General features: G+C 45.9%; 1 protein-coding gene across 7 annotated transcripts in view; it reads right to left on the reverse strand.

Annotated features, from left to right (window-relative positions):
- The window catches only part of TLN2 (talin 2), a 499,060-nt gene that overhangs the window by 78,312 nt on the left and 407,650 nt on the right, over positions 1-13,098 (reverse strand). For all 7 annotated transcript variants that reach the window (XM_055537745.1, XM_055537738.1, XM_055537740.1 and 4 more), the window contains 4 exons: positions 11,088-11,228; positions 10,479-10,660; positions 8,883-9,015; positions 6,362-6,463 (listed from right to left, as the gene is read on the reverse strand). In XM_055537745.1, the coding sequence (XP_055393720.1) occupies positions 6,362-6,463; positions 8,883-9,015; positions 10,479-10,660; positions 11,088-11,228 (558 nt within the window). The remainder of the gene's footprint in view (positions 1-6,361; positions 6,464-8,882; positions 9,016-10,478; positions 10,661-11,087; positions 11,229-13,098) is intronic.

Genomic DNA, 13,098 nt, shown 5'->3' on the forward strand with positions numbered 1-13,098 from the left:
TCAGGAGATGCAGGGGCTGAGGGTTTGATCCCTGGGTTGGGAAGATCTCCTGGAGGAGGAAATGGCAATCTACTTCAGTATACTTGCTTGGAAAATCCCATGAACAAAAGAGCCTGGTGGGCTGCAGTCCATGGGGTGGCAGAGAGTCAGCCACGACTGAGCACAGCACTACCACCGGTGGGGAGAGTGGGGAGAGACGAGGGCAGAGACGGAAAGAGCTGCAGGGAGAGGCAGATCTGCTGGACTCCACCTTTGTTTTTCTCTACTGTACATCCAGTGCTATGAACTATAGTCGCCATGTTCCATTTATTAGATCCTTGGACCTTATTCCTTGTTCAGTTTCAATTTTGAGAGTACTTGTAATGAGTGAATTCTTGCTTGGATTTCTATTCCTCTGGGAAGTTCTCTGTCTCTCTCTGATCATAGCAGAAGTGCTAAGAAATCTGTCCTGAGATCCAGAGTTAGGTGTGAGAATTTTACAAATCTTACAAAGTTTTAACTTCACGAATAGAAGAGCTTTTGAAAGAAGCAAAGGTGAACAATGTACAGACTCAAAAGGAAGGGGGCTAGGAGAGCGGCGGGGGAGCAGGGAGATGAGAGAAGCAGCCTTAAAGTAAGGGAAGGGAAGTCGCTCAGTCGTGTCCGACTCTTCGCAACCCCAAGGACTGCAGCCTACGAGGCTCGTCCATCCATGGGATTTGCCAGGCCTTAGAGTAAAGGCACCCTCAAAAGGGTTTTAGAAAGTCAACCCACTGCCCTCCACCCCCAAGTATTTTGACCAAACCATGGATTTGGGGGAAAAAAAAAAAAGAGATTTCCCATCAGTCAAAATGTTCTGTTTATGATGAACCCAACCTGGGATAGATCATGGCACCTGATCCCATCATTTCATGGCAAATAAAAGGGGAAAAAGTAGAAGCAGTGACATTTTATTTTCCTGGGCTCCAAAAATCACTGCAGATGGTAACTGCAGCCATGAAATTAAAAAGACACTTGCTCCTTGGAAGAAAGCTATGACAAACCTAGACAGTGTATTAAAAAGCAGAGATATCAGTTTGCTGACCAAGGTCCATATAGTCAAAGCTATGGTTTTTCCAGTAGTCATGTATGGATGTGAGAGTTGGACCATAAAGAAAGCTGAACACCAAAGAATTGATGCTTTTGAACTGTGGTGTTGGAGAAGACTCTTGCAAAGAGTCCTTTGCAAGGAAATCAAACCAGTCAATCCTAAAGGAAATCAACCCTGCATATTCATTGGAAGGACTGTTGCTGAGGCTGAAGCTCCCATACTTTGGCCACCTGATGTGAAGAGCTGACTTATTGGAAAAGACCCTGATGCTGGGAAAGACTGAGGGCAGGAGGAGAAGTGGGGGTAGCAAAGGATGACATGGTTAGATAGGATCACCAACTCAATGGATATGAATTTGAGCAAACTTCAGGAGATAGTGGAGGAGAGAGGAGCCTGGAGTGCTACAATCCAGGGGGTCACAGAGTAGGACATGACTTACTGGTTGAAAAACTACGTGGGAGAACAAAAAAAGTCCATCAAGACAGTTAAGCAGTGCTACAGCAGAGCTCTGTCTCTAGTTGGTAACACTATAGATGGCGCACACAGTCGTCCCTTGGTATCTGCAGGGGGTTCCAAGATCCCCGTGAATACCAAGAATCCGAGGATGCTCACATCCCTTATATGAAATGCTGTAGTACAGTCGGCCCTCTGCATCTGTGGTTTCAGCATCCGTGGATACACGGGGCTGAGTGGACACGCTCACCAAAGCTCACCATCTACCTAGCATCTGTAATATCAGATGTTAACATTTTGTTGTACTTGCTTCAAATGCCATCATCTATTCCCACTCGGATAAAATACAAGAGGGGGGTGGTGGTGGTGGGGGCTGTGGCAAGGTGAGGGTCCAAAATATGAATGTTCATTACAGTAATACTGTGAGACTTCCTTGGTGGTCTAGTGGTTAAGACTCTGTCTTCCCAGTGCAGGGGGCCTGGGTTCAATGCCTGAGTGGGGAACTAAGATCCTACATGCTACAACTAAACCTATGTGCTGCAACTAGAGAAGCCTGCACATTGCCAAGAAGAGCCTGTGAGCCACAGTGAAGACCCAGCACAGCCAAAATAAATAAGCAAATAAAGTAAAATTATATATATATATATATATAGAGAGAGAGAGAGAGAGAGAGAGAGCACGCGCGCGCGCGCGCGAGAGAGCAAGCGAGCGAGCTAGTAGTGAGATAAGACTATCACTGAAAAACAAACAGTTCTACTTTTCTATCCCCAGTTACAGTTATCTTACACATAGGTTTCAAAGCACTTGAGCAGGGCTGCTGCTGGCCCTTATGGTGCTTTGTATAATTTTAAAGGGGCTCCCCATCCTCTGGGCAGACTGACTGATGCCAAGGCACGTGACTTGGCTGGATTTTGGCCCCCAGGCTCCCTGCTTCAGGCAAAGACCTCTGTGTCAGGCGCAGTCTGCACAATCCAGGCACAGTCCTGCATGTTTGCATTGGATTTCATCTCCACTTCCCCAGGAAGGGCACTGGTCTCACCACCAAGAGCAGTGATGGGTCATCAGGAGTCAGATGGGTCAGGACTCAGGATGGGTCCTGTCAGTACTAAAGGAGTCAAAATATTTAACGTGCTAGAATCCAACATGTTTTCTAGATTAGTTTTACTCAGATAGGAAAGAATCTACCTGCAGTGTAGGAGACCCAATTTCTATCCCTGGGTCGGGAAGATCCCCTGGATCCCTGGAAAAGGGATAGGTTACCCACTCCAGTATTCTTGCCTGGAGAATTTCAGGGGCAGAGAAGCCTGGCAGGTTACAGTCCATGAGGTCGCAGAATTGGACATGACTGAGCGACTAACACTTTATTATTTTGAAAGTGCATTTTAGGGATTTCCCTGGTCCAGTGGCTAAGACTTAAAGCAGGGCGCCTGGGTTCAATCCCTGGTCAGGGAACCAGACCCTACATGCTGCAACTAAGACCTGGCACAGCCAAATAAATATATATATATATTTTAAAAAGTACATTTTTTCAATGCAACTATAAAATGCTGTGCGCTGAGCATAAGTGAACACAGCTAACCGTGTGCCTGACTGCCTCAGGGAGGGAGGGTGGTGGGGTGATGGGGAGTAAGCTGTAGCTGCAAAGCCTCTAGATTCAAATCCTCCCTACTGACTCTGTTTTAAGACATCTTAGGCAGGTTCCATCCTATTATTAATACTAAATTTTAGTTTTCTCCTTGGTAAAATGTAAGTAAGTTTCTTCAGATTTCTCAGGGATTAATTCAGCATATGTAAAGGCCTTAGCACCGGCCTCCATGTGGTATAGCCTGCGCTAGGGGTCCTTATTCCTCACATATTGTGGGACAAAGGTTTGAAAGGGATGGGATTTTTTTTCTGTATTTAATAAGTCTGGCAAGGACTCCAACAGCTTCTGTTCTTAGAGACATGATAGAAAAGGAAATTTTCTTACGTGGGTTAGCACAGAAGTTAAAATAAAACAGAATTTTGAGTATTTGGTACATGATGTGAGTCCCTAGGCCTAGGGGAGGTGAGTGGGTTGAATGGTGACCCCTCCCAAAGGTATGTCCATGTCCAAACCCTGGAGCCTGTAAAGGTGATCTTACAAAGGGATCTCTGCATGCATATTTACGGATCTTAAGACGAGATCACTTTGCCAATAAAGATGTGTATAGTGAAAGCTATAGTTTTTCCAGAAGTCATGTACGGATGTGAGAGTTGGACCACAAAGACGACTGAGCGCCACAGAATTGATGTTTTCAAATTATGGTGCTGGAGAAGACCCTTGAGAGTCCTTGGACTGCAAGGATATCAAACTAGTCAGTCCTAAAGGAAATCAACCCTTCATTGGAAGGACTGATACTGAAGTGCCAATACTTTGGCCACCTGATGCAAAGATCTGACTCATTGAAAAAGATCCTGATGCTGGGAAAGACTGAGGGCAAAAAGAGAAGGAAGTGGCAGAGGATGAGATGATTGGATGGTATCATTGACTCAATGGATGAGTTTGAGCAAACTTTGGGAGACAGTGAAGGACAGGGAAGCCTGGTGTGCTGCAGCTCATGGAGTCACAAAGAGTCGGATACAACTTAGTGACTGAACAACAACAGCAACAAAGATGAGATCATCCTGGATTTCTTGGGTGGGCCCAAAACCTGATGACAAGTGTCCTTAGAAGAGACAGGAAAAGGGAAGGCAGAAAAGTGGGCAAAAAAGCGACCAGGGAAAGAGCCAGGCCAAGATTCAGTCAAGGAAGGCCAAGAACCACCACCAGGAGGAAGCTGCAAAGAACAGATTCTCCCCAGAGCCTGCACAAAACTTGTGGCCCTGCCAACATCTTGATTTTGGGCTTCTGGAGTCCAGAGCTGTGAGAGATTAAATTTCTGTTGTTTTAAGCCCCCCAGCTTGTGGTACTTTGTCTCAGCAGCCGTGGGAAACCAATCCAGGTGATGTCTGTGAATCTGCCTTTATCGCTCCAAGTGGTACCGAAGCTGCTGAATTGGGGCCCCACATGAGCACCTCCACGAAACATGAACCAGGTGAGTATTAACTATCAGCCCATGATCTCTGTGGACCAAGGGCCCCTAGGCTACCTTTGTCTAGAACTCCCTTTCAGAAGATGAGCCTTGTTTAGTCAAGGGGCCAAGAATCAACTGATAACTCAAGTGACACAAGTAAGTTTTCTTCTCAGGCCACCCACTGACAGAGGAATTAACCTTCCACACAAACAACATTTTTGCAGAGATAAAGATGTTACCTTGGAAGTTTAGAAATATTTTCTTATGAAATTCCTACTGGAATCAAAAGCAGCTGTTGGGGACTTGACTGGTGACCCAGTGGTTAAGAATCTACCTACCAAGGCAGGGGACACAGGTTCGATTTCTGGTCCCAGAAGATTCCACGTGCCACTGGAGCAGCTAAGCCCACAACTGCTGAGCCCGAGCCCATGCTCCGCAACAAGAGAAGATACTGCAATGAGAAGCCTGTGCACCTAGAGAAAGCCTATGCTCTGGAGTGAAGACCCAGCACAGCCAGAAAATAAAATAAATACGTTAAATAAAAGTAACTGCTGAAACGAAGTTCAGCTTCTTTGCCAAACTTATTCTGCCCACAATAGTCACATACACCGCACGCCAGCCTCCAGGCGTGTCCTTCCACCCGTGCAAACCATTCCACACCGGTGGACAAGCCCTTTCTTATCATAAAGGGGCTCAGTTGAGAAATGAAACTGGCCACACTTGAAATGGCAGAGAGACACTGACCATTTGAAATCTCAAACGCCTCTTCTTAGAACTGGCAGGAAGCTTAGTAGGCCCTTAAGTAATATGAAAAAACAGGAATATTGATTTTTTAAAATCAATACCTGCAGAGACGATTTGGCTACTGGATTTCTTGATCTGCACATTGCTGACGGTGGCACTGATAAATGCTAGGAAACCCTGCATGTTGTTAAAAATCCAATGTCTGTCCTCTCCCTGCTGAGGCCTTGACCAGTCAATGCTCCCTGAAGGATCTGCAAAATGACCCCAAACAGGCAAAGCATTATGCAGTGCCTGAAACCATGTGGGTCTGAGTGCTCAGTTGAAGGGCTGACAGAGTGGCCACACGGTGGTTTTAGCCATTGAGGGTGAAGTCTGAAAGTCTGCTTTGCTTCCTCATGTCTGAAAATGGACACAATACCAGAAACTGTGGAGGAACACTGTGTCCCAAACACACTGGGAGGAGGCTGGCCAGCCAGGGCAAAAAAACGGCAGACACCAGGCCAGGAATGCCAAGTTCAGTCTCTGGCTTGTTCCAGGAAAGATCAAGAGCAAGAAGTAAATGCCTTGTTAGCTGCAAAGTCTGACCATGGCTAAGTGCTAAGACGCTTCAGTTGTGTCTGACTCTTTGGGACTGTATGGATTGTAGTCTGCAAGGCTCCTCTGTCCAAGGGATTTCCCAGGCAAGAATACTGGAGTGGGTTGTCATTTCGTACTCCAGGGGATCGTCCTGACCCAGGGACTGAACGTGAGGCTCCTGTGTCTCCTGCTTTGGCAGGCAGGTTCTTTACCACTAGTGCCATCTGGGAAGCCCCAGAAAAATTTCCCTGCAGTTTTTGTCTCAATGCCAAGTCAAAATAGATCCTTGAGGGGGTCATTTTTGGAGAAGCTGTTGAGGGAGGCTGAGTGGTCTTTTCTCTAATGTAGGCCAGCACTGACCTGGCTCTAACACCGGCCAAGAGCCTTTGAGGAACAAAAGCAACAGAATCAATATCCTCTCTCCCCTCCACCCCCACCTCCTCCTTGCACTCTTGGCAGGGTCCCCGCACCCAGCGTCTATTACCTTATGTCCCAGCTGAGCTGCTTCTCCCCGAGCCGCTGTGGCAATGGGATCGATGAGATGCCCGATTTCCTGGACCACTGAAGTCAGCTGCTCCTGTAAGGCCTGATAAGGAGACAGATCTGTCAAGTTCACCCCACAACAGCTCCCCAAGTAGTTGTACTGATTTAAAAAGGCCCACGTGAAAGATAAGGGAGGTCACAAAAAATGGATGTCAAAATGCCTGGGCGTACCCTCCAGCCACTGTTCCACTCTAGCCCTCCCAGGGACCCTCGGTTCCCCTGGGATAGACCCCCCAGTTCTACCAATAAGGGGCATGAGGCGGGCCCTAGGAACATTTTTGCTACTGGCTTCTCACTCAACTGATGCTAGTGGTATCTTTATTTTGGGTTACTCAGCATCATTACTGGAAGAGTGGAACTGTGGTGGCTTTCCAATAAGGGAAAAGAACTGTGTCCAAATGGAAGGAACTGCCTTGGGGTCTGAGGGATATTCAGGTTGCTGCGTCCTCAGAATTAAGAACCCCTTAAGTGGGGAACGGGGAGGAAAGTAACCTAAAAATGAGATTGGCTCTTAAAGCAGGACTATTTCCCAGACACCATCCAATGAAAATGCCAGATGAGGTGCCCACTAGGCTTAGGTCAGGCGCTCTATGCGCTGTACTTGGTGACGCGGATACCATTGTTGAAAATGGCACCCTCAAGGCATTTCTTCTCAGGTTTGAGAGACAGTTTAATTTCTCCATCCCAAAGAATTGAACTGCTCTCAAGAGACGAGGGAGGTACCTAGATGATTCTGAAGTGTGAAGGGGTGAGGAATTCAAAGATGGAGAGTGCTAACTGGTAGTGGGAAAGATCAGATCCTTCAGTGGGAATCTTCCACGGAGCTTTCCGAGACAGATAGGATTTCTAGGTCAGAATGCTGGGTGTTTTGGGTCTGCACATGCCAGCACGGAATGGGTTGATTCCTAAAAAGGTGACAATGTCCTGCCTATTAAATAGGACCTCTGGGCTACTCTCTCACTCAGCAATGCTGCACATGGGCTGGTGAGCTTTGAGCAGAGTTCACTCAATGAGAGGAGCAACCTAACACATAAGCTTGGAAACAAAATCCTGGGTAAGAAATAAAAAAAGGAAAGAGAGTGATAGAGGTGGGTGGAGAGAAACCTCCACACTTTCAAGGGTCTTATTTAGCAAATTACTTCTGGTCTTCCCACTCATAATGTAACTGCAGTTAAGAATGTGAGACTATCCAGGCAAGGTTGTCTTGTTAAATTAAATATGGCTTGTTAAATTAAATATGGTATAAGTAGAAAGCACTGCAGATAAAAGGGAGGGATTTTCTTCCCAAGGAGAAAGTCAAGACAGAGGATATACTTTGGAAGGGTGGTGAAAGAATGGGAGAGCAAGAAGTGGGAGGGGTGCTCATCATCTCAGTTTCTTGCTCAAGGTGCTAGTTACAGGATGTGCTTAGTCAGTGGCGGTCTATGAAGCTGCACACGTGACTAGCACACTGTTTTGTACGTATATTCTACTTTAATAATAAGTTAACAATAATTCTAACATTCCACATGGAATGAGAATGCACATTCTTCTTTCTTTCCTTGGAAATGAGGAAGATGGGTAAAGTTGGAGAGAAATAGTTCTATTAATAAAAATAACCAATTCCAACTCCAGACTCTGCTTAGAGATAGGCCAAAGTTCTTTTTTTTTCCCCTATTCTTTGGCCATCCCACATGACATGCAGGATTTTAGTGCCCCAACCAGAGACTGAACCTGTGCCCCCTGCGGTGGAAGCGCAGTGTCTTAACCACTGGACCACCAGGGAAGACCCCAAGGTTTATTGCTGATGAGCTCTGGGTCAGGAAGGAAACATCAGTCAATAAACCATCCATATTTATTAAGCACCTTGAGTGTCAGGCACTTTCACACAGGAAAAAAAGAAGTATGAATCAGGGGACTTGGTAATAAGTAATAGAAAAAACTCAAGGGAGCAAAGTAGGAAAGTCTATCTCAACTTCAAAATAATGGGCAAGAGAGGGCAAAGTGACTGAATAGAATACAAGAGGTCTCTCAATACTAGATACTGAGTAACAAGGGCAGATTCTGTGATTTCTGCATGGACAAAACACAGAGCATTGAACGCTGAATTTGCCCATTAGTCTAAAAAGCACATTGCTGAAATATGACAGGAAGCACTCAAAATTTACATGCTTAGGCCTGTTCTACTGAGGTCCTCAACTGAATATGGTAACTCCACTTACGGATACACTTTTGACAATAATCATTGCCTCCCAAATTTTAGCCACAGTGCACGTGTTCCTTCACCAAAGCATTGTTCTCTGCTCCACATGTGCCCTACCCCCTCCCAGGAACTTCCTAGGCTGGTTCCAGGGGAAGATGGTCCAATGATGAAACTCCTGCATCAACAACATGTTGGTGCTATTCCCCAGTTCCCAAAGCCTGATTCCGGGATTCTTCAGTCCTTCCAGAGGCTTTCAGGCTGACCACACAGCCCCATATACCTCCACGGAGATGTCATCCCTCGTGGCCAAGCTCTGGCTGACGGCCGCCAGCGAGGCCTGCTCGATGTCCCGGATGCACCGGTTGATGCTGTCGATGGAGAAGTCACACTCTCTCTGTCCCGGGGCCTTGTCCCTAGAAGGGACAGGGCAAGTTGAACACAGGGTCCATGAAGTGCAAGTCCTACAACCTGCTCCAGCACTAGCGGGCCAGGAGCCCCTGTCTACTTTCTACCCCACTCCATTGCTTTAGCAAGTGAATCCCTGACCTTTGCTTGGCAATGCTTCTCTGCAGGACCTAGGCATTTCTTCATTTAACACTTGTGCTCAGTCTACTTATTTATGGTGGGAAGGGTAGGGTGCTGTCCTGCATCTCAGGCAGGTTGCCAGGCAAATGAAACAGTTTGGTATTGGATTCTCCATTCAGTGGCTTAACAAAGAAACATCATTTAAACAAAACAAAACAAAAATCAGTGCATTTCCAGTGTAAATATACTATGCTCTCTACATTGCACACTACTCACAAAGTCCTGGGCTATGGCAGGAGTTAAAATATTTAGTGGATCTTTCTTCTCAAGGCATTAGAAAGTTGATGTGATCCTGAGTTTTAAAAGCAATTGAAAGACAAAATATAACTGAGGAAAGGGATGCAATTCCATACTGTGGGCTATTAACTTTGGTCAACTTCAAAAATATTTTACCTACGCAGGGAATAACTTTTCAGGCTCCTACTATCACCAAGGAGAGTAGGGATGCCAAGAGTTACTGTAGGACCTAGAATATTCTTTTCGTCTTATCAGCAAGGTAAGTTAACCATGCAGTGAAAGTGAAAGTTGCTCAGTCGTGTCCAACTCTTTGAGACCCCATGGACTACACAGTCCATGGAATTCTCCAGGCCAAAATACTGGAGTGGGTAGCCTTTCCCTTCTCCAGGCAATCTTCCCAACCCAGGGTCGGACCCAGGTCTCCCGCATTGCAGGCAGATTCTTTACCAGCTGAGCCACAAGGGACAAATGTACAAAGTACAAAGTGAAGTTGCTCAGTCGTGTCCGACTCTTTGCAATCCCATGGACTGTAGCCTATCAGGCTCCTCCGTCCGTGGAATTTTCCAGGCAAGGGTACTGGAGTGGGTTGCCATTGCCACAAGGGAAGCCCAAAGTTAACCACGAATCCTGCTAAATATACAGTGGTGCTCTTTGCCTAAGCTCCTAGGTATAGACAATACGGTACAATGGTTAGAAGGACTGAGGCGAAAGCAATCAGACCTGGAGATGACCTTGGGAATGTTATCTAAATTTCTTTCTGAATTCTCTCATCAGAAAAAGGGAGATAAGAGCAGCATCTACTTTACAAGGTTGTTATGATAAACATAAAATTAATACAGGTAAAATGCCTTGAATAGTATCGAACATATAACAAATATTTAAGTTAGTATTTGTATTGCTGTGACAAGTGCTACCATTGGTCCCCAAGAGGTAAAGAAGAAAAAATGATGACAATAATCAATAACATTGCTATTAAATAAAAGTCCTGATGGGCTTAACCCCCTCCTGCCCTGTGAGATGCAGGCTGCAAGCAATTTCTGAAGGAGACACTAACCTGATGGACGTGATGAGACTCTTGATAGAGTCAGACACAGTGTGGGAATGTCCGGCTAGCACAGACCAGGTGGGCGGGTCTTTGGGATTGATGGCCAGTGAGCGGGCAGTGCGGATGAGGTACGATGAGCTTTCCAGCATAGTCTTGGCTGAGACCAGGATTGGCTCCTGTGCCTGGGAGCCCTGGGACCAGACAGCAGAAGTCAAGTGCAGGGCACACAGATTAAGTGAATGAGTTTGACCCAGGAAGGTCATGTTCTTTATCAAGACAGAGGAAGGGAACCACGGAGGCTGGCTCACATGGAGCCTGGATGGGGAGAACTTGGGGCCATGTCCAATCTTTAAGTATCATTTTTGAGTTTGACATATACCAAGAATCAGCCGCAAACCTACGCCCAGAGATTATTCTCAACATATAAAACCAAGACATCACCTTTTGAGAGATATACCAACACAGTTTCATTAACTGCATGCGTCATCACTGGCAAAATAACAGTGCCCTATGTATCGACAGAGAGGGGTTTTGGAATTCTTAACTGTTCATTCCATTCAGGGACACACAAAACTAGCCACAGGCCTCAATGTCACTGTTGCTGTGAAGACTCCCTACCTCGGAGCTGATCTGGGCGGGAACGCTGACAAACTCAGGGTTGGAGGCGAATGCCGTCAAGTTCTCCACGGCTGCGATCAAGGGGGCGGTGGCGACGCGACACTTGCTGCGGTTGTCCTCGGAGAAGTCCCCATCCAGGGCCTGATGGGGCAAACGCAGAGGTCACTCCTGGGCCACGGCAATCACCGCCCAGTGAAAAGGTTCAATGGGAATACTCAAAAGGTCTGGTGAGTTCATAAGCAATGAGTAAGAACTGATGAGCAGCATCTCCGCCATCAAGCAGAGTGGCTAAGTGAGCAATGATAAGGAATAAAGTGCAACATATGGCTCACAGGCCAGCCGACCTCACAGTCCCTCAACTCCCTGCTCACATGATTCAAAGGGTGCCCTGTTCTCCACTCCCCAGTCATGCTACCAACCTTGCGGCTGAGTCACTTTCTTCCCTACTTTTGAAACAATGTTTTGGCCCCTCCATTTCCACTCCAATTAATTCTATTCCCTCCCAAACTATAAAAATACAGTTTTTCACACTGTGTGGTACTTTGAACTTCTTCTAAGTTTACCCGGACATCCCTGAATAACTGACAGAGGGAGGGCTTTTGTATCTGCCCTTCTGAAATGAGCAAAATGGAATGCAATGGAGAAAACATAGAACTATTTTAAACTAGAGTTTAAACTAGTTTAAACTTTAAACTATTTTTAAACTATTTAAAAAACTAGAACTATTTACTAAAATATGGACGAATCTCACAGACATAATATTTAGGTAAGGAGGTCAGACACAATATGATACCCATGATATGATTCCATTTGTGCAAAGTACAAAGGCAGGTGAGACTGAGTGTTGGCTGTCAGATCACCCTTTGGAGCCACTGAGATTAACGGAACACAAAGTGGGCTTCTGGGGGCTGGCCACATTCTGTCTCTTCATCTGGCTGCAGTTACTTAGGTGTGTTCAGCCTAGAAAATTCACTGAACTCTACACATATGGATTTTTTGGTCTATGTATCTTATGCTTTCAAAGCTTATTTCTTTTTAAAATTAGCAGCATTAATACCACGTCCTTCTCCTTTTGCCTTGGGTGTAAGATGAGATGGTTAGATAGTATCGCCAACTCAATGGATATGAATTTGAACAAACTCTGGGAGATAGTGAAGGACAGAGAAGCCTGGTGTACTGCAGTTCATGGGGTTGCAAAGAGTTGGACATGACTTAGTGACTGAACAGTAACACCATGACCAGAGCACTGAATGATTCATCACATCACCAATTAATAGCCGGCCTGGAAACCAATCCAGGAAAGCAGCCTGTGATGCATGCCAAGCCAACCCACAAAGGGTTAACACTTGGATCCAAAGTTCCCCGACCCTGGACTCCACATTCTCAAGTCCAAGACTGTTAGAACCAACAGTCTGTGATCCAGTGACAGCACCCTGCCGCACAGCAAAGGGCTACACTTGAGAAGGCAGCTATGTTTGTAGAATAACGTACACTTCCTTGTTAAACGACCAACTAAACTTGTAATGTAGCCATTATGAGCAGTATATAAAAGTCAGTTTAGACAATTAGTGAACAAAAAGCCAGAGGCACCAGAATTACGAAATAACCTGGATCTGAGATGGGAATGTTTCTATTTTTCAACACGGCAAGAGGAGGCAGGCATGGTTAGATTTAAAGGCTATTTGAATAACAACTATATTCCAATCAAGTCTTGGCAACTTGGGACAGTAATTATACATCCACCATGCTACTATTTTTCAGAGGAATTCCCCATAAGCCTCGTTAATTTAGTGTCTTTGCTAATACTGTGCAGAGCTCACCTCTGCTCATGCCCTTCTCCACCAGACAGGCACTGACTTTGACCCAACCTTGCCCATTTTGCGGTTTTTCCAGGCCCAGTGGAAATCCAACGTGCCTGCTACTTACTCATATTGATGGCTTCAATTCTGACTGCCACACGTACTGAGTGTTAAGTTAGCACCACCCGTTACCTGCCCTGCAGCCCTGCACT

The sequence above is a fragment of the Bubalus kerabau genome, chromosome 10 (genome assembly GCF_029407905.1).
Source record: "Bubalus kerabau isolate K-KA32 ecotype Philippines breed swamp buffalo chromosome 10, PCC_UOA_SB_1v2, whole genome shotgun sequence".
NCBI classification, from domain to species: Eukaryota; Metazoa; Chordata; class Mammalia; order Artiodactyla; family Bovidae; genus Bubalus; species Bubalus kerabau.